At 40.0% G+C, this 22,597-nt stretch overlaps 1 protein-coding gene across 2 annotated transcripts in view; it reads right to left on the reverse strand.

Moving 5' to 3' along the window:
* Positions 1-1,345: 1,345 nt before the first annotated feature.
* Positions 1,346-22,597, reverse strand: part of LOC136832036 (E3 ubiquitin-protein ligase PPP1R11-like) — a 31,279-nt gene continuing 10,027 nt past the window's right edge. For both annotated transcript variants that reach the window (XM_067092533.1, XM_067092532.1), the window contains exons 4-5: positions 19,964-20,098; positions 1,346-7,169 (exon numbers count right to left, since the gene is read on the reverse strand). In XM_067092533.1, the coding sequence (XP_066948634.1) occupies positions 7,153-7,169; positions 19,964-20,098 (152 nt within the window). In that variant the 3' untranslated portion in view covers positions 1,346-7,152. The remainder of the gene's footprint in view (positions 7,170-19,963; positions 20,099-22,597) is intronic.

A 22,597-nucleotide genomic window follows, 5' to 3' on the forward strand; every position in this document is an offset into this window, starting at 1 on the left:
TTCCATATTAAACTTCCTACTCAGCTTATTAGGAAGGAATCAGTTACCTATGGATGATAGGCAAAAGAATTATTGTAAATGCTTTGAGCCAGTGTGCTAACCTAACCAGAGTCTGTTGTTACCTAGGCAGGCTTTATCTCAGCCAAATGAAGGCAGTATCTTAAGACTTCGCATTTCAAAGCAAAAGACTGTAGCTGTAGAGCATTAATCTTCTGCCTTTTCAATAAGTTGAAAAGGAGTGTCCTCATTGATGTCATCTGGAGATTCAACCTGTGCAAGGATCCCAAGAGGGTTTTTCAGTTTGTTTCATTCTTGAACTAATCAGTTCATAACCTGGGCTACCAAGTACATTCACAAATTATATTTTGTGATAAGCTTTGTATGCATACTGGTGATGTCATGAAGAAAGATCATCAAATATTTATGAGCTCCTGACATTCCTGACTGACAAATGTGAAAAACAGGCTTAATCACTGTCTTTATACGGATGTTTGCCAAATTAATTTTTTTCAGTATTCAATATGAAAATTCTGACCAAAGTTTGGCAGTCCTCTACATTTAGATGAAGCTGTCCAATTTGATTACTTCATGTCTTCACCTGCTACAGACATAGCCCCTTCTCTGGGCCCCATGTGAGTTAAAATCCAACAACAGTTAAATACATGCAAGGGTACAAATCCTGCTAAAATTTAAATCCATAACTTTTCGTTACTGATGTCTTACTAAAGCAATAGAGGTTTCAATTTTCTGAAATTGGTAGTCCCTGGACTTTTCAGTAGCAAGCCAAGCAGTGTCAGCAGTGTATAATACAATGAGACAAGGTGATAGGAATCAAATGTTTCTTGCATTGAGGACAACTGCCTTCTGTATATCAATGTTCATAACTGTTTTGGAGCCAGTTTTAATTAGAATGTTGATTATAGAGGCCAGCTGCTAATTGTTTCTGTTATAAACAGCAGAAATGAGTGAGTACGTTTTGTCTAGTCTGGAAGCTATAATCCAGATTAGTGAAATCAATCAGTTTATCAGCTGCTGATGCATAGCTTGGAGTAATTTCTTCCTATAAAAGATGAATTACATAACTTTTGTGCAGTAAGTCACTGGTAATAACTTTCAGTGCTCCTTCAAACTTATAATAGTTACAATGTCTCAAAGAACTAGAACATATTTGGTCATATACATTTTCAAAAGTACCTAGCTTTATAGGTATTATAATATGACAATAATAAAACCAGGATTTCATTGCAGTTTTACTGCAAATATTGTATGCTGCACCAAGTTAACCTTTTTTAATGGATTTATGAGTATTCAAAGACCAGATAAAATAGGATACAAAAAAATAAAAGTTTTAAAATTTGTTATTTTCACAAAAATAAAAGAAAACATTAATAAAGGTACTGTGAATCCTTCGATAAATGTTTTTGATAAATATAAAGTAATAAAGATAAAGCATATCTAGCAATGGATGTGTAACATTACTGAAATAAAAAAAGAAACTCAATCAATCACAAGACAAGACAAGATAATTCATACAACAGATAAACTCAAAATTGTCAAATTGGATGCAGTGGCTGAAGAAATGATTTTGGAAGGTTCCAAGAGTTTTTGCAGAGCTGAAACAACTGTTCATGACTGCGCTGTAATAAAGAATTTCAACATACAAAAATAATTACATGAAAACTTGAACTCTGCTGCTTTTTTTGGTTCTGTCATAAATACAAGTAAAACCAATGCCATACTTAGCATTTTTACCATATATACTTTGCAATGTCCTTCAATTTGACAGATTCTTAAAAGGAAGTTGAGACAAAACAAGGGAACTGTGATGTCAAAAACATATGGAGATGAAAACATTTTTCTTGCAAACAGTAAAAGATAGTCAGTCCAATATTTTTAAAAATGCTCATGCAAGCTAAAAGTGAAGAAAGTGTTAATTTCCTGCTATCTCCAAACAAAACTAACAGCCCAAATTTCCTAGCATTCGGTGATAATTACGAGGCAACTTCATTACCTCTGATCAGGTTCATTTCCATCCATTCACTGCTTGATATTATCTGACATCTAGTGCTTTCTCAAAAGTTCAAAACCCTTTAGCTCTGGAAAAGATCTGGTTCTTAAATAATTCAGGTCTCCTAACATACTAACTGAAATGAAGTGGCTTCATATGGATCTAGCTGAAAGCAAGAGCATTCCAATGTCAATAACTATTGTGGGGCAACTAGCCAAAATCAACGAGTCAGAATGAGCTGGCCCAAAGAGTGAAGGACAGGTAACCACCTCATATTCTGTCACATGACTATGACCTGTAAAGGTGGAAGACAGTACACCATGTGAAATATCGATTAGCATACGAGAAAACATCAAAATTGTTCAGTTTCATAGATTCACTCCAAAACAAATATAAACCATTAAGTGTTGAATGCAGTATACAGCACAGCACTTCATGTAAGAGGAAAATACTGATGTATTTACTAAGACAAAAAGGATTGCTCATCCTGAAATGTTAAATGCCAGAACTTAATGATTGGAATCCTGTTGAGAGGCAACTGTGTGCCTTGCATGGCACACTTCAGATGGTAACATCGACTCTTTGCAACATCACTTCAGGCCTAGCTGCAGTGGTCTGCCTTTTACTTTTCAACCCTTCCTTTGTTCTCTTCCCACCCAACTGTCCAACTTATTTACATTTTCCTTGCTTCAATTTTCACTTATCACATAAAAAAAATTGTTTGGTGGGCCTTACGTCCAGAAAGGTGACATTGTGGTCTCATTAAACTAATTTAATATAATAATATTGATAAGACTTGGGCTCAACTAATGGCAAGAGATGTAGCAAAGTATAACTACACAGGTAGCAAGAATCTGTGCCATCTTCATTATAACAGATTCACTCCTGTGTGTATACCACAGTACCACAATACAACCACTTTCACCAAAGAGACATGATGTCAACTGTCAGTTAGCTTACCATTTAACAAGCTCTTTATGGCAAGGCGCATAAATTTAATACACAGCAGTAAGAAGAAGTGGGCTCTTCCATCTCTAAAAGATCATGGAAGTGAGGCAAATAATGGTGCATATGCTCTACTTCAAGCAGAGTTACCCCAAGTCAAAGCATGGTACACAGACCAAAAAACTGGTGCTTCCAGTCATTGGTATCATCAGAGAACCTGCAGATGGAAGGGTGCAAATGCACGAGCTTCCTTTTCTTAGACATTACCTGGAGAACCTAATGGGAGAAGAAAATCTCATCAAACTCTCAATAAAAAAGAGATGGGATAACATAAGAACTTAATAACAACTCTGGAATTTGCATCTACTAATTCCTCTTAATGAAAATCAAATGTTTAAGTAATCATCTCACATAAATGGTAACAGGAAAAGCCAAATATGCACAAGATCTTATCATACAACTGCCTAACAAACACAGAATTCTCATGAACTTAGGAAGTTTAAGGGAAATACAGAAATACAGTTTTTAACTTTGACCTAAAAGAAATAAACCTCCCGCCATGAAGACCATTCAAGCCTGCATTGTAAGATACTAAATGTGCTGGCAATTGCATATAACATTAAACTACCAAGTTCCTTTTCTTCCTTCAAGAATAAAGTGCGGGAAATTGTGAGGCCTACCACATGCCATCATTTGTCAAGGAAGGGTGGTTGTTTATTGCTACAGTCATTCAAAGAGAATTCTACTAAATGAGTTTCTTGAAAAGCCTCTTATAAGATTCTCTCTGAGCATTCTGCAAGCATGAAATTTCAGCTTCTTTAGATATAGAAGTGATACAGAAGTGATACATGAGCTGAGGGATGTCTGAAGATTATAATGATTTGAATGCTAACTCTGCAGAATGTTGGGAACTCCACTGCTTCTTCAAAAACAAAGGGAACCTAAAAGCATTATGATAGATTCCTTGGGGACCACACAAATCTATAACTGTTCTACTTGATGCAATAAGAACCTGATATCATGCCACTGAAATACAGAACATGAAGATCTGCTAAATCTATAGATAATACATATTTTGGATTGATTCTTTCAAAACCCTCTTTTAAAAGATAGTGAAGAAAAATTACAAATACTAATTATTGTCTGGAAGTCACCGGGAAAGTTTTAACTACATTTGTTTACTGCAACAAATCAATAATACATTAAATTCCTCCTGCACAACAAATTCTAGTCACACCCAACTCACACTTTTCATGATTGAGACACCACAAGGGTCTGCTCAGACTGTCTATGATACGTCATCTATTCCTGTCTTCATTGCAACTTTCCAGAGTGAACATCTTTATTTCATATTTCTCTCAGGATTATGCTGTTTGAGCTTTTTCACTGTCATGCCATCTTTTTCCCTTTCACCATATTTATACTTATTTTCATCTTTTTGTGTGCATTTTTGTTTTATCAGAGTGTTTTATAACTTTTCTCTGCTTTGCATGTTCAGGAACTGGCTCTATGCCTGCTCCTTTGGCTTACTATGATTAGACACTGAATTCTCATTTTCACAACTTATATGAAAGTTCCTTGATTAATTTCCATTTCCTTTTGTATACTGATGCAAGCACTGTAACTAGATATGACAAAGCAAAACAACTGGTTGCAAGTCAGTAAAAAAATTCTGTACTTGTCTGCAGCTACATAATGATATCAAAATACCCCTTCCTTCTCTTTTTCCAGCTCATTTGTTGCCCAGTATAAATATTTGAAGCAAAGCAGCAACCAAAAATACAAAACATAAAACACTAATTTAAACAAAGCATTCTACTGTAGTTTCAAGTTGCTTAAACTGCATACAGTACATAAAAGTCCTCAATTTAAAATAAAACTCTGTTTAAACACATTTGTTTTGCATGCATGACCCAATTATTTTCATTAACATCTATACACCTCAACTGAGCAGAGATATCCTTTGCAAAATCACATTTTACAATAAGTAAAGATCATTTAGGAAAATTTCCCTACTGGAAAAAAGGCTACTAATACTATCGACCGAGCGTAAAGCCATATTAGTGGAAGTAAGACGTAATGCCTGAGAACACAGAATATTTAGTTCAATCTTATGTTTGTAAGGGGCTCCTTACTGAGGAGTTTAACGTCACTGGCAAAATACATAAATTCAGTTTGCACTATATTTACCAAAAAACAAAGCATTCCTAGGAAACTATTCAGCAGATTCTCTTTATTGATATTGAGTACAATAAACACCTTTCTAATGACAATCTTAGAATATTACATTATAATCCCCAAGTAAACTCCATTGAAAAGGTCTAACAATTAACTGTTATTAAAGTTGCAATATAAACTGCAGTCTAAACAGACAAAACCAAAAAAGGAAAATGTTATGCATACAGCTTTCAAATCCCCATTTCTCAACGTTTGCAGTTCGCATAGTCCGAGTCCTTTACACGAATTTTGTAACAGACATCGGAAACTTCTCAAGGCTTTAGGATGACACATAGAGACTTCTGAGGTGTGGGGAACACGCATACAAACATAGAGGCTACGCATGCTGGGATGAGTTACTTGAAAAACCTAAGCTGGAGACATCATTTTTGATGATACAGAGTAAATATGTTGGGGGTGATATCACTTTCAAAAACACGTCTTAGGTATACAGTTTACATTCGTTCATCTTCCACACAGACATTCACAATATGACTACTATCTTAATTAAAGCTACGTTTACTCCTTGCTAAACAACACAATAAAAACAAGAAACAATGAAACACTGGATTAAACTGATTTATGGGGCAGGATTTCAGCTACAATCATAAATGTCTTACTATGACAATACTACTAATTACAGTTGAAATATTCCTGTGTTTTTATATAAAATATTTAAGACTACAATCTTCATATTTCAGAGTAATAGTCAGCCTATATGTCTATATATTTAAATTAAAATTCAAATATTTGAGAGTTAAATTGCAATGTCAATGTCAAAAGTCAAATGTTTTATAAGATGCTACCAATGTAGAAGAAAACTCATGACTTTGAGTGAAATAGTTACAGGTGTATTCACAATTGTCACCAAATATGAAAAAATGCATGATAACAATCACCATATTTAATGGAATCAGGATTGCTACTCAAATAACTACCAATCAAATTATTGACAAGGAAGTCATGTAACACTGAAATGTCAAGGCCAATATTTTGCATTTTGTCTCTGTACATATGCCAGTTGGCTATAGCTAACCTCTTTGTACAGTTATAATATCAACACAACTGAACAAGTTGCATTATTACTATCAATTCCATAATGAACAATTCATTACAGAGGCACTTAACTGGCATCAGCCTTCCAGCAGCGCTAACAAGCAAAATCGTCTAACGAAGAAAAATGCAAAAGGTCAAAATATGTGTGTGACACATGTCAAGAAGTGCCCTCAAGAAAGTTAAGCCGTGCAGGGGTGATGCGCATCAGAAAGGTTGAGACCAGTACAGTTAACCTAGAAAACTTTACCGTTGTGCTGAAGAAAACACAGAGAATTATTTCAATAGCTGTGTGGATGGAAGCCAAAGCACTAGGAGCAATCAGTTTTGCTATAAAATGCCAGCAAATTATGAGTTTCAAAGGAGAAGCAACTGGATTCCCAGTGGAAAACATACTGATACAAAAGGATTGAAACTTACAAGAACAATAGCACCCATCCAAAAATAGAGTTACTGATTTAACATTCCTTCATTCCCAAAGAAGTTTAGAAAAAACTAATGCAAGAAGATGCGTTAAATATACAGTGCTTTCTAGGGACCATGCTACTACATGAGCTTACCCTCAGAGAACATAAACAAAAATGTTTTGAACTCATTTGGTAGTAGTACAGTATAAGCTTTGACTTTAATCAACACAACTTTGGTGCAAATATGTTGTAAATGAAAAAAAAAATTACTTCAGTATGTACTATAACCTCTAAATTAATAAATTATTTGTTTCTATTCTACACTGAAGAAATAATCAGAAATTTCACACATAAATTGTTTATATGAAAATTATCTATGATTCAACATTCAAACTTTTTACATGAACCCAGTGAACCACACTGGTATGTACACTTCTTTCTTCTTACATATAGGTAAAACATGGATATGGAGAAAGCGTGAATTCAAATGAATTACAGCAAACAGTTCCATCACATCTCCTTTTACTTCTCCAACAAATCTGAAAGAGAAAAAAAAACAGGACTTTTATTCCAAAGCCATGAATGAACAGGTGACTGTCCAGAAGTTGAACAGCTAAATGCATGGAGAGATGAGAAGATTTAATGCCAACATAAACACAGTGTAAGGGTAAGACCCCTGATTATCATATGTGAAATCAGATCACTGCCTTACAAAAGATTTCTTTTCAAATAAAATTTGAAAACTGGAGAAAGGCAATAGTGAAGTTTTGGGCAGTTAGCTTGTGCAACACCAGAGGGAAATGATTAAGAAATGCAGAAGGCAGTAGTTGGAACCAAAGGAATGTTGCAAAAAATCTTTATCACTCTGCTCAGGGCACACAAGAGGTAGTACTGTACCACATTTAAAGCTAAGGCACTTTTAATCCAATGCATTTTAAAGTAAATTAGAATTTTTATATAGAATACAAAAGAAACTTTCAATAAAATAAGTCCTACCATCAATTTTACCATAAAAACAAAACATTTGGAAAAACTCAGGAGAAACTTCTGTCAAGAAATACACAAAACTACAGACTGTACTCCAGCCTTCTCAATACCCTCTTGCATATGGCTAGCAAAAAAGGTAAAATAATTTAAATATAAACACATTCTGTAGAGCAAAACCAGCATAAGCAATTAATAAAATTTCTACTGATAAAGTATCTGCGTCACCAAAACAAACTGTGAGCAGGGTTGCATCTTTAAAATCATAAGTATTTTGCAAACAATGGCAATCCTCTCTTCTCTGATTCCTTTGAGGAAGATACTGAATGGAGTGCCTTGCTCAGAACACTGTAGGAAGTGTCCTTTTTTGCCTCCACCTGCACTGGTTTTCTCATTCATTTTTTATCTGTTCGATTCGGTCTCTCTACCTAACTGTCTATATTCTCTACCTTTGTCTTGTTCCAATCTAATTTAAGAACAAGTCCTTCAGGCTAGAAATGACTCTATTGTCTTGTAACAACAATAAGCAATTACAGTATGTGTGAAATGAAAATGTCCCTTTTCCAGTCCTTCACTAAATGTATAATGAACCATATTCTCTATAAAACCCATTACTTTTAAGATAGCCCATTTCATGTGTCAACGAATCCCAATATCCCTCCATGGGTAGAAAAAAAAATCCTGCAGCTTGCATCCAGCAAGTGTGCATCTGGTTTCACAAAGGTTCCCAGTAGTTAGCTATCTCACATATCAATCATTTGCTTATGATCAACCTTCTACTAGGTCATCATCATCATGTGCACCTTCCTCCAAGCACCCATCTGCCAGTGGTTCTCTTCTAATAGCCTTACTTTCACAGCTGATCACTTGCCAAATGCACACTGTTGACTGTCCAGGTTTAAGAGTCCAGGTCCTGTTGCTCAACATGGATTACCAAAGATAACCACTAAAGGCATGACCTCAGGACACTTACTTCCAGGTCCCAATGCACCCAACATCAATGAAATTTCTGCAAATCATGGGGCTGGAGAAGTTCTAATTCCATAAACTGTGCTTTGGTCTGGCAATGGGTTCTGGCCCCAGAGGCAGGATGGACAGAAAGCCATGCCATCCATTTGCAAAGCAATTTGAGTAACTGATTGGTAATGGCTATTTCATCTACTGAGTCTTGTCAGCACCTCAACAATGATCTTGCCAAGACCTTGGGCTTTAGATCAACTGCAAAATCAAATCAGGAACCAGCAACAATGACCACCAACTTAAGCACAAACAGACAACCTGCATGGCCCTGGTTTGGCCAACCACACTGAGTATCAAGACTCCAATCTCTCATTGTGAAATTCTGTCCAACAGCAATGCCTCCAGCAGTTATAATCGCAGGTGACTGGCCATTATGTCTCCCTAAAGGAGATACTATCACATCAGTTCCAGCTACAGTCCCTTCAGCACCAGCACAGCAAGCAATGGTCAACAACCTCCCACCCCAATGATTTCCCAGTCTTCTTGAAGGCAATCTTGGATGATGCTAAATGGCAACAGGATACAAGGAACCTTTAGATATGGTATCCTCCAATTCAACCTCCTCCAGAAGTCTTACTTTTCACATAAAAGCTTCAAAATCATGGACTAAACACAAAAAATGAGGCCATATCAACATTTTTAAACTAAGAACAGCATTACTGGTATTCAAAGCCTTCTTGGGTCACCTTTACAAGAAAGTTGTAAGCATCGCATGCAACAATCCAACAATGGATTACTTGAAGAATCACATAGGAAAAAAGTCCACAGCCCTTACTCAAGTTGCAGGTGCTATCATAGTTTCAACAGATGCAAAGGATATACAAATATCCCAGGGTTCATCCCAGGACAGCAAGATGTAGTGGCAGGTTGACTGAGTGAAAGGGGTCAAATCTTTCCCACAGAATGGGCTTTTGTCCAGAGATTCACATGGCTCTTCAGCATCTTTGGGGGAACTGGATGCAGACCATCTGAGCTTCAAGGTGCCAACCTACTGCTCCACCCAAGTCAATCCTACAGTTTGTCAAATCAATACTCAAATGCATGGTCTCACAAGACTTGTATTAGACAAGGTGAAAGCATTGCAAACATCCTCCATTCTCACAGCTCCTCAATGATCCTAACCAGAGTGGTTACCAGACCTTTTCACTCTTGAAGGATGCTCTTATGAAACCAAAAGGAGGAAAGGTGTTCACCTTTAGACTGTCCCATGCATGGATGAAGCCACTGACTTCCAGGCTGCTGGGTCTGTGATAGCTGAGCAGCCGACTGGGTTGAGGAAGAGTCAGTAGCAGTTATAAGTATTACTTTATAGTAATCATAAATGTCTCAGCAAGACTGAACTTGTTCTGGTGTCATCAAGCACTCTCACCATCTCAGCATGGAATTTAAGTTAAAGCAAAAGTGATTGGTCTTCCGCTCTCTCTACCTACCTCCAATGGAGGAGTGTCTGGAGGGATCAGTGGTTCATAAGGTAGCTATACAACTGGTTCCCTCCCACGGCAAATATAACACTTTGCTAACACCACAAAACACTAGGTTCTGTCACAAAATGAAGTTTTCATAATAAAACTAATATTGTAATACTTACCTGAACACCTGAATTAGCCCTTAATCCCACTAGCCCGAACAACCTCAATTACCAATCTCCCTATGGGAATTTTAACAGCCAGCGTTACCAACGCTGCAGGTAAAATCTTGTTACTGAGCTACCACAACAAATGGTTGGTAACACTGACACAGGTGTGTGCCGACACGCCCCATTCCCGTCAATTGCTTTATTCAAGGTCAAATTGATGTGGGGAAGGAGGGTGTGAATCATTCAGGTGTTCAGGTAAGTATTACAATATTAGTTTTATTATGAGAACTTCATATTGCAATACACTCCCTGAACACCTGAATTAGCCCGATTAACAACATTTAGAGGAGGAGGGATCAATTCTATTGCACGCCCCTTTTTACCAACCTCAGAGATGGTAGCTCACAATCTGTTCTGCCTAGGCTATCTTGTTTATTTAACACTCACCCTAACTATCGCTGTTCTTGGTGAGGAGACATGCTGGAGAGTACTTTGATCATCTGTCAGATCAGTCTTGTCTCCGTCCGTCGACCTCCCATGTAGCTATTCAAAGCTTCTCATGTATGGAGGGAAGTGAAGCAGTGTGCAAAGCCGCTGCCCCTCCAGGAAACCCGACTGGGTTGAGGAAGAGTCAGACAACCGACCGGTGACAAAGTATCACAGTGTCGACGAGAAACCTAACCTACTCGAGCACCTCTGTGGACTCTCATAGGGAAAAAAAAAAAATTCAAGACTACGCTAGTTAACCCTTAAACGCCTACTGGACGTATCATACGTCGACTAAAATTGTCTGTTGGGTGCCAAGTGGACGCACCAGACGCCGACTACAAAAATTTCAACCTTCGGTCAACTTTGACTCGACCGAAATGGTTGAAAACGCAATTGTAAGCTAAACCTCTTACATTCTAGTAATATTCAATCATGTACCTTTATTTTGCAACCAATTGGAAGTCTCTAGCACAATATTTCGATTTATGGTGAATTTTTGAAAAAAACTTTTTCTTACGCTAGCTAAACTCGCCAAAAATTTCAGAAATTCTTTCGTCATTTTGTTGTAATTTTTGCACTGTTCTATATTAGCCGTTACATAAAGTTTTATATATGAAAATGTGCGCAATTTCATGTAGAATACAACAAAAAATAACTCATGGTTTTAGCTTTTATCAGTTTTGAAATATTTTCATATAAATCACGATAAGTGACAAAATTTCAACCTTCGGTCAACTTTGACTCGACCTAAATGGTCAAAAAACGCAATTTTAAGCTAAAACTTTTTCTTTCTTGTATAATCAATCATTTTCCTTCATTTTGCAGCAAGCGGGAAGTCTCTAGCACAATATTTCGATTTATGGTGAATTTTTGAAAAACTTTTTCCTTATGTCCGCGCCAGAAATTCTTTCGCCACGTTGTAATAATTTTGCACTGTTTTATATTAGTCGTTACATAAAGTTTTATATATGGAAATGTGCGCAATTTCATGTAGAATACAACAGAAAATAACTCATGGTTGTAACTTTTATCAGTTTTGAAATATTTTCATATAAATCACGATAACTGCCAAAATTTCAAGCTTCGTCAACTTTAACGCGACCAAAATGGTCAAAAACGCAATTATAAGCTAAAAACTCTTACATTCTAGTAATATTCAATCATGTACCTTCATTTTGCAATAAACTGGAAGTCTCTAGCACAATATTTCGATTTATGGTGAATTTCTGAAAAAACTTTTTCCTTACGCCTGAAGGTAACTCGGCCAACATCTCAGAAATTCTTTCGTCATGTTGTCGTAATGTTTGCATCGTTTTACATTAGTCGTTACATAAACTTTTATATATGAAAATGTGCGCAATTTCATGTAGAATACAACACAAATTACCTCATGGTTGTAGCTTTATCAGTTTTGAAATATTTTCACATAAATCACGATAACTGCCAAAATTTCAACCTTCAGTCAACTTTAATTCGACCTAAATGGTCAAAATACGCAATTGTAAGCTAAAACTATTACATTCTAGTAATATTCAATCGTTTACCTTCATTTTGCAATAAATTTGAAGTCTCTAGCACAATATTTCGATTTATGGTGAATTTTAAAAAAACATTTTCCTTACGCTCTTGCGGTAACTCGGCTGAACATCTCAGAAATTCTTTCGTCTCCTTTGTCGTAATATTTGCACCATTTTATATTAGTCGTTACATAAAGTTTTATATATGAAAATGTGCGCAATTTCATGTACAATACAACAGAAAATAACTCATGGTTGTAGCTTTTATCAGTTTTGAAATATTTTCATATAAATCACGATAAATAGAAAAAATTGACTTTCGTCAACTTTAACTCGACCGAAATGGTCGAAAACTGCAATTGTAAGCTAAAACACTTACAGTCTAGTAATATTCAATCAATTAGCTTCATTTTTCAACAAACGGGAGGTCTCTAGCACAATATTTCGATTTATGGTGAATTTTTGAAAAACATTTTTTACGTCCATGAAGTTACTTAATTCATGCATCATTTTGTGATAATATTTTCTGTGTTGCTTTGATCGTTTTACAATTTTATATACCAAAATCATCGCAATTTAGTGTACAATACAACTAAAAAAAATTAACTCATTAGCTTTAACCGTTGTGCTTACAGCACGATTTGTATACAATTATATAAGAGTTTTTTTTTCGCTGTCATATATTCCAATATTTATATATGATAATGATATTTTTCTTCATTTCTGATGGTTGCATACTAAACTTCAGGCAATGACAAAAAAAGGAGCCAAAATGAACTCTTAATCTTAAAAACTAAGCGTGCTGTGATTTTTAAAAAAAAACTTTTTTCCGCTTCGGAGCTAACTCACCGAACGCCGCCGGCATACGGGAGACGTTTTTGTAAATAGAGGCTTGGCGTTTAAGGGTTAAAGAAAACGTACTAATCTAATTCCCTGTGATTATGCTATCACTGTTGCCTAACAAGGAATTCTTCTCTCCGATTGACCTACAAACCAACGGACTAAAAGAATATCCCTTTGGTTAAACGGAACGCACCCTAGATAGAAGTTAGTCGCAATAACGGACTAAGAGAATGCTCCCTCAGTTAAAATAAACGCACCCTATATGATGGAATTAGCCACTAAAAGTTAAGTATACCTTAGTTTTACCAGACCACTGAGCTGATTAACAGCTCTCCAAGGGCTGGCCCGAAGGATTAGACTTATTTTACGTGGCTAAGAACCAATTAGTTACGTAGCAACGGGACCTACAGCTTGTTGTGGAATCCGAACCACATTATAGCGAGAAATGAATTTCTATCACCAGAAATAAATTCCTCTAACTCTTCATCAGCCGGCCGGGGAACTGAACTCCGGCCCATTGAGTGACAGTCCGCAGCTCTACCGACTCACCCAACGAAGAGTCTGGAATTAGCCGCTACAAACGGACTAAGTGAATACCCCTCCGACGAGGCGAACTGAACATCTCTTATATAAAAGGAAGTAAATACTGATACGGATTTCCAAGTAGCCGCTTCCAGAATAGAAGATACTGAATAATTCCTTAGAAAGGAAGATGAAGTGGCAATACTTCGAAAGCTGTGTGCTCGGGGTAATACAGGGCTTGAAGACGACGGAAAAGAAGCACAACAACCCGATGAAGCTTGGGAGATTACCTCCCTCAGAAAATAACTGATAGCGTTCTTTGACAGCGAATGGGACAGATTCCACGGAGAGACAAAAAGTGTATGCGGACAAGGATAGAGTTCTTCCACCTTTGACAAATAAACTTTCAATGCTCGAACCGGGCATAAATGCATCTCCGCTGGGTTGCCAGCAACGAACTCTTGCAAAGAACGAACTCTGAACGAACGAGGAAGAGGGTTAACTTCCAACTCCGTCTTTGCTACAAATTCCGGTAGAAAAGGCAAATGCGTATCGTTCCCTGAATAAGAGACTAACCTAGAAATAGCCTGAAGTTCACCCACCCTTTTTGCTGTAGCTAAGGCCGTGAGAAAAAGCACCTTCTTAGTCAACTGTCTCAAAGTTAGAGCTTCAATGGGTTCAAAGGCAGGGGAACACAGAAAATGAAGTACTTTCGACAAATCCCACGGAGCAGCCCAATTCAGCAAAACAGGACGTTCAATCTTAAAAGAACACAATAAATCATGGATGATTTTACTAGTAGAAATCTCAGGGAGATTGAAGCTAAATGTGCTGCCCAGCATTGAGCGGTAACCGGAAATAGCCAAATACAAAAGTCCCTTGACTTTCCGAAGGAATAACAATTCAGCTATCTTAGCAATAGAAGGTCTAGAGATGGAGTGGCCTTCCTTACGACACCAACTTCTATACATTGTCCAACTGACTTGATAAAGTTTGCGGGTTGATTTTCTCAAGCTGAGAGAAAGCTGTCTAGCCACAGCTTTAGAGAGTCCGGTTTGTCTAGCTGCTCGCTCGATAGTCGCCATGCAACTAGGTTCAGCACGCGAGGGTTTGGGTGATAATGATGGAAATGCAGTTGTTTGAGAAGATCTTTCCGCATGGGCGGGAACATCGGAACTTCCGTGAGAAGCTCTAGGAGTTCCGGGAACCAAGGACGTTGGGGCCAGCAAGGAGCTATTAAGGTCATATCCGTCTTGACACTTTCCCGCAATTTCCTGATCACTTGATGAATGAGCCCAAATGGAGGAAAGGCATATACCTGCATTCGATTCCAATTTTGTAACATGGCATCGGTGCCTATCGACATGGAGTCAGCTACTGGTGAAAAGTACACTGGAAGACGATGGTTCCATCTCGTCACAACACGTCCTGGGCCAAAGTCCACTCTCCACCCAGTACCTGACGAGAGCGATTTAACGAATCGGCCAGCACATTGAGACTCCCCGAAACGAATTGAGGAAGAAGAGAAACCTTCTTTTCTTCGCACCATCTCAGGACTCTCTGAGCTACGATATTAAGATCGGCCGATCTCGTGCCTCCCGATTTTTTCAGATACGACACCGCCGTTACGTTGTCGCAAAACAGAGCCACTACTCTGTTGCGCAAGAGATCTGAGAAACACCTGAGGGCCTCTTCTATTGCCCTCTTCTATTGCCCTGAGTTCCCGAAGATTGATTGATTCCTCCCGTTCCCGATCCCCCCAAAGGCCCGAAGCCTGGGTTTCCTCCAAGGTTGCCCCCCAACCCTGATCTGAGGCATCTGTGTAAAGATGAACATCAGGAAGAGGGGAGTCAATAGACCTTCCGGGTGTCAGATTCCCTTCTTCTGACCACCACAGAAGATCCGAAAGGCAAGAATTGTTCCAGACTATGAACGCGTTCTCCTGAGACGTACCTGGAGAGAGCGCATCCGGAGACGAGACCCTGGAATTAAGAGAGAAAGAGAAGACATTCTCCCTAAGAGGCTTCTCCAAGCTGATATTGGCTGTTCCCTGGTGGACAGGAACACCTCTACCTGTTGTAAGACCGCTTGTATCCTCTCTCGGGTTGGGAAAACCCTCAAAGGAAGAGAGAGAATCCTCATCCCTAAATAAGTCATAGATTGGGTTGGTACTAGGCAGCTCTTGGCAAGGTTTAGACGAATTCCTAGTACCCTGCACAGTTTTAAAGAGAAGTCCCTCGCCCTTACAATCTCCTCTAGAGAGGAGGCAAGGATCAGCCAATCGTCCAGATATCTCATTCTGTATCCCCGACGATGCATAATTGTCGACACAGGAGACATGACCCTCGTGAACACCTGAGGTGCTGTGGTCAGTCCGAAGGGGAGAACTTTGAACTGGAAGGTGCCGGCGGAAGACACGAACCTGAGGTACCTCCAAGAATCCTGATGAACCGGAATCTGGAGGTACGCATCCGCCAGATCCACCGAGACCATCCAATTCCTCCTCCTGACTGACTGCAGCACCGATTGGGCAGTCTCCATACGAAACTTCACCGTCACCACCCGACGGTTGAGGCTCGAAAGGTCTATAATGGGCCTCCACGCACCTCCGGTTTTTGCTGCGACGAAGACTCTGCTGTAGAAGCCTGGAGAGAGAGAAGCTGGTTCCAATGCCCCCTTCTCCAACAGGGCCCAAATCTCCCTCGCTAGAGCCATTCCCCTGATGGAAGACGGGGAATAACTCGGAAGGTTGACAGGGGAGGAGGACAGAGGAGGAAGGGAATGGAAAGGAATGTGATAACCCAACCTCAGGACCTCCACAACCCAATCCTCTGCCCCCCACTCCCTCCAAACCTGCCAAAACAGAGCGAGACAACCTCCCACCGGAACGGACGAGGGACATATCTCCTATTTGGAAAAATCCTGTGACGACGAGGGTCTGGAAGCAGACACCGATGCGGCCTTGTTGGCGAAACGCACCCTCTTGGGTGTCCTACGAGGAGACTTCAAAAATGTTCTCTTGGAAGAAGACTTGCGGACACCTCTAGGGGAACAAGAACCCTGGGCTGCTACTGAGATTCAACGGCAGAATTAGTGGCGACAAAATTTACCATACTCGCCACATCTTCCTCCCAGAACAAGGAATTGGCTAGAGCTAAAGGAGCTCTGAGGAGAACCCTCTTATGAACGTCCAGACAATGCGGTGGAAGATGACTAAGGTAGAAATCACACCTCTTCTTACTTACAAAAGTCGTTGACGAAGCCAAGGCATTAGCCTGATGAGCCAAACCCATTGATACAGAAGTTATTAAGCTGTCGAACAGCCCCGGATCCGAGGGGATATATACGTCATTCTTTAAGAAGCCCATTAGTCCTGATAACATCCACAGAGAGTGCGAGAGAGCCTCGGTCTGATTACGTAGAATGTCTTCTAGCGACGCCGCTTCCCTAAGGGAGATCCCTACAAGACGAGTCAATGCCGGAGACCTCGATAGGATTGCTTCAACAGATTCGTTAAGAGGCAACCTGGAACCTGCCGAAGGATTACCACGGACTGAATAAATCACCTTCCTAGGGGAAAGAAGAGAAATGTCCTGCCTATTAGAAGTCACTGCCGAAGCCAGACGACCATCCGCCTCCTCCAAGGCCTGCCTAACCCGATCAAACCAAACTAGTCCGCATGAAAATGCAACAGGAGATGGCTTAGTGGCATAGAAAGACTCGAAAAGAAATTGATTGGGTGCCTGCGGATGGTCCGGAGCTCTTGCTTGAGGGTACAAGGAAGTGACGTACTCAAGCATACATCTGTAGTCCTTTCCACTGGAAAGAGCACAATCCGAATCCTCTGGAATTTCCTGAACCTCCGGATGAGAATCAAGATCGGCCATGTCCGAACGGTCCAAGACAGACGAAGGAGGAGGAGCTAAACGGTGCCCAGATGATGACGAAGGGTCGACGAACAGACCGCCAAATCTAGAATGCTGCATATCTAAACCTAACCTGGAACCCGAACCTGAATCCAATTCGTTGATTCCAAGGGGAGGAAGAGAGGAAGGAGCCGAGGGACCCAAAACCGCTTCTACATTGCTACCAAAGGTGGACCGAGTGACAGAAGCCGAACCAGAGCTACTAAACCTTGCGGGAGGATGAGTAAGTGAAAACGCTTGTGGAGGGATGGATGAAGATGAAGAAGAAGGGAGAATGAAAGAGGGAGGAGTTACCAACGGTGCTTCCGCAGCGGAAAAGGTGGGTGAAGAAAACCTTGGGCTGATCGGAGACGGTACCGCAGGCCCAGTCAAAGCCGCGGATCGCAAACCTGAACTAGTAGCGAGCGGCAAACCCTGGGGTTGCTTATACCCGAAAGAATTGAACCTGGAGCACTGGAGGCCAAATTTTGCCGAAGTTGCGTTCTCACTGGACCGGAAGATCCTCCTACCAAGGAAGGCTGAACTGCGGAAGGGAAGGAGGAAGGGAAGGAGGAAGGGAAGGCAGAAGGGAAGGAGGAAGACAGAGGAATGGCGGAGGAAGGCAGAGGAATGGCAGAGGAAGACAGAGGAATGGAAGACGAAGAAAAGGTTACCTGAGAAGAGGGGATGTCAGGATTCATAGAAAGAGGGAGAGAAGATGTGGAAACCGCAGGAAGGGCAGAAGAAGAAGAAGAAGGAGCCGAAGATGAGACTGAAAGAGGTAACAGAGAATGTGGGCAAGGAAGGTGAAGCTACAGATACACTGGAGGAAAAGGCAGAATCCTTAGAACGAAGAGACAGAAGGTAGACCGAATCTGCCCCTCCCTGATAATCCTGAAGCATGTCCGACATAAATTCCGGACACTCTTGAGTCACATATTCTCTAATGTTAGCAAAACTGTTCAACCAACAACCTCTCACCAAAAGTCTATATCCTTTAGATAGCCCCAACAAATATGCGTTATATTCGGCCACATCCCCGGAACGATCACGCGAACCACTCTTAGAAGCCGAAGGTGGCACCCCCGAATCTACCTTACTAGTTGGAGGCGACCTTGCGCCAGATCGAAACAGAAGTTACGAAGGAGAAAATTCTGCCGGAGCACAAACTCCACTGGAAACCGAAACCCCAACAGGAGACCGACTCTGCACAACTGATGCCTTCTCCTCACGACCTAACCCCGACCTATCCATCTTAGTCATGCCTAGCTCTTGATTTTGACTAAAGTTTTCAACATTGAATTTTTCAACCATACTACAAGGGGGTTGGGGGGAGGGTCCTTCACTGTCTGCTCCGCGCCGAGGGGGCCGGCAGAACCTACCCACTCGGAGGCTTGCAGTTCTCCATTACCCTCAGCACCCGTTAGGGCTGGTTCTGGAACAGACAGGGGAGCTGAAAGAGAAGCAATATTAGACATCCTAACACTACTACTACTATCCTTGCTAGAAAACTGTTGAAAAAGACTAGCTACTAAATTTGTCATACTACTCGTGATCCTATCTTCTAATTGTCTAACTAACTCTGAATTCGCTAAATCTGAAACCGGAGTCTGAGGTCCCTGAGGCAATGAAGAATCCGACCACCGTTTAACGCCCTTGCTAGCCAGCGATTTCCGATGACGAATGTAATCTTCCATCTGTTCTGACGTCCAATCTGAACATTCATCGCAACGCATTTGCAAATTACATTGAATTTTCCTACATGCCTGACAAATGGAGTGTCTATCATGTCTCAAAGTACTCATCCGTTTCTTGCAAGACGAGCAGGAGCGATGGGCGCTGGCATCCACAGTTGTAGGGGCAGACGAAGTCGAGGTCGAAGGCGCGGTAGTGACAGGAGAGGAGGAAGACTTGTCCATAATGATCAATCACGTTCAAGAACTAGTGAAATCAAATCCAAAGACGTTCCACAACAAAATATCCAGAAAAGGCCGAGAAATCCAAGCAGAAGGTCGTTAATCCAGGAGAAGAGTCCATAAATCCAAGCAGAAGTCGTAAATCGGGAGAATAGTTCAGTAATTCCAGTCCAGAAATCTTAAATACCAAAGAGGAGTTGAGCAATAGGATTAAACTTCACTCTGCTGAAGGGAACAACCGTTCAGCAGCGCGAACAGAAAGCAATTGACGGGAATGGAGCGTGTCGGCATACACCTGTGTCAGTGTTACCAACCATTTGTTGTGGTAGCTCAGTAACAAGATTTTACCTGCAGCGCTGGTAATGCTCGCTGTTAAAATTTCCACAGGGAGATTGGTAATTGAGGTTGTTCGGGCTAGTGGGATTAAGGGCTAATTCAGGTGTTCAGGGAGTGTATTGCAATATGTAAATTAACAAAACTTTTAATTAGTATGGCTACAGCTGATTATTCTCAAAACAAGACATATCAGGATGTACAACACAGAATTTGTAAATAACTTACCAATATTATCCTGAGGATCTTTTGATTGCTTATGAATCTTCTTTTTTTCTGTATGTCCCGAACAATGTTCGCATTCATCATCCGTGTCTGAGCTACTTTCATTGTATTCATGGGGTTTAACATACACACAACAGCCTGCAATAAATAAACCAATGGTCAAAACACTTCACATACAATACTAGAAATCAATGCTAATCTTAGCAGATAAATATTCATACTTAATTCTTATCTTTCCAAAGTTTGGAATCAATGGTATTAATTGCTGAAAAACCTACTATAAACAGTACATGTGAAACTAAAGTTTTTTAACTTGTTTAACATTACATTATTATAAGCACAAGAAGTCGCTGCACAGCCGACCCTTAATTTCCCCTTAGGTATTGAGAGTAGAATTATCGCTGCATAGCCAGTCCTAGTGGGCCTAGATATCAAAACAATTAAAGTTATCAACAGTTCGATCTGTCCCTTTCCTTTACCTGAAACAGACATTCAGATGGCATGGTCAAAAGGGGCAAAGATGAGAGGCTGGGTGCCACTCCCTTAAGCAGCTTAGCCCAACTAAGCTGCTTAAAACAACCTTTCTAAAGGCAGATTGAGTTGGCTGGATTATCTTTCCACAGGTCACCTGGGGAGATGCAAGCAGATGGTCATGACACCTGGAAGATGACACATCTTGGGCACGGTCATCATACAGGCCCGACATCAGGGCCCCTACTCTCAGCAGATGCCTTAAAAGGAGCCAGGACAGGAGGATCTTGGCAGTCAGTAATGGGAGTTAGCAGTTAGCAGTTAGCCATACACGCAAGCAAGTGATACAAGACGCTGAGAGGTCACCCTCCACCCTTACACCCAGATGTCCACACCAGACTCCTGGCGTGAACCCAGTACTACAGTCATCCTCGAAAGGACCTACCCAGGAACCTGAGTACGATGTCACGTGTGTGAACGCCCGCCGTCATTCTACGCCAGAGCCCTGCTAACCCCATCCCTTTCAGGTAAAGTACGAGTGGAGGCCTTTTCAGTCACGACCGTTTGCCCTTTGAAGTGTTACCGAGTGCCAGTATTGTTTTCTCATCCTTGTGTCATTTGTTCAGTGCCTTTTCCAGTGTTTCATGTTCCAGTGTAAACTGTTCAGTTATTCCTTGAGTCCTTGGCACCCTCAGTGCAGACTCGAGTCATATTCTGTGTTATATTTTCCTTTACTGGCGTGTAATGTGTAACTCTCTCTTGCAGAGGGACCTATTTGCAGTGGACTCATCTTGGACTGTGCCTTGCCCTTATTCAGGACTCCAGTAGGAGGATCTTCAGGCGTTGCATGCCCTTTAACAATCTAATTACCCATTTTCCCTTCTAATGCTTTTCTTTTGTAAATATAATTCCTTAATTTATCCCAAGTATTTACGTAACATTTCCTTATGAAGTAGAGCCTTCAGCTCATAAAATCATCCCTTGTTCTTTCTTTTTTATGATGTCCCTTTACGTAAGTCAGAATTCCAAGGCCAAATAAATAAAGTTTCCGTTGCCGGCCTGTAAAAATCTCTAGAAATCATATAACCCCTGGGAAATTTGTAAAACATATTGGGTGCCATAATACTCAAAGGCCATTTTATTGTTTTTCTTTGACTATCATATGCCTAATTCTGACTTATTTGTTAGTATGTACTCGTATTATCACAGGACTTACCCCTTTAACGCTAACTGGACGTATTTTACGTTGACAAAAGTTGTCTGTCGGGTGCCGAGTGGACGTAAAATACGTCGACTACAAAAAGTTTTTTTAAATATTTGCGGAAAAATACTTATAGGCCTCATTTGCGAAAAATTTCAAATCACACGCCTTGAGGGATGCTGAGAGTTCAAGGATCACGCTGTTGTTTTGTTTACAAGCGTGACCCAGCTGCGCATGCGCGAATTTCTTTCTTATCCCAAAAGAAAGCATCAGCTAACTCTGCTGAAAATCTCAGAAATTCTTTAGTCATTTTGTTGTAATTTTTGCACTGTTTCTATTAGCCATTACATAAAGTTTTATATATGAAAATGTGTGCAATTTCATGTAGAATACAAGAAAAAATAACTCATGTTTGTAGCTTTTATCAATTTCGACATATTTTCATATGAATCACGATAAGTGCCAAAATTTCAACCTTCGGTCAACTTTGACTCGACCGAAATAGTCAAAAAATGCAATTGTAAGCTAAAACTCTTACATTCTAGTAATATTCAATCATGTACCTTCATTTTGCAACAAATGAGAAGTCTCTAGCACAATATTTCTATTTATGGTGAATTTTTGAAAAAACTTTTCCTTATGTCCACTCCAACTCTGCTGAAAATCTAAAAAATTCTTTAGTCACTGTCGTAATTTTTGCACTGTTTTCTATTAGCCGTTACATAAAGTTTTATATATGAAAATGTGTGCAATTTCATGTAGAATACAACAAAAAATAACTCATGGTTGTAGCTTTCATCAGTTTTAAAATATTTTCATATAAATCACGACAAGTGCCACAATTTCAACCATCGGTCAACTTTGACTCGACCGAAATGGTCGAAAAATGTAATTGTAAGCTAAAACTCTTACATTACATTCTAGTAATATTCAACCATTTACCTTCATTTTGCAACAAACGAGAA

The sequence above is a fragment of the Macrobrachium rosenbergii genome, chromosome 49 (genome assembly GCF_040412425.1).
Source record: "Macrobrachium rosenbergii isolate ZJJX-2024 chromosome 49, ASM4041242v1, whole genome shotgun sequence".
Lineage (NCBI taxonomy): Eukaryota > Metazoa > Arthropoda > Malacostraca > Decapoda > Palaemonidae > Macrobrachium > Macrobrachium rosenbergii.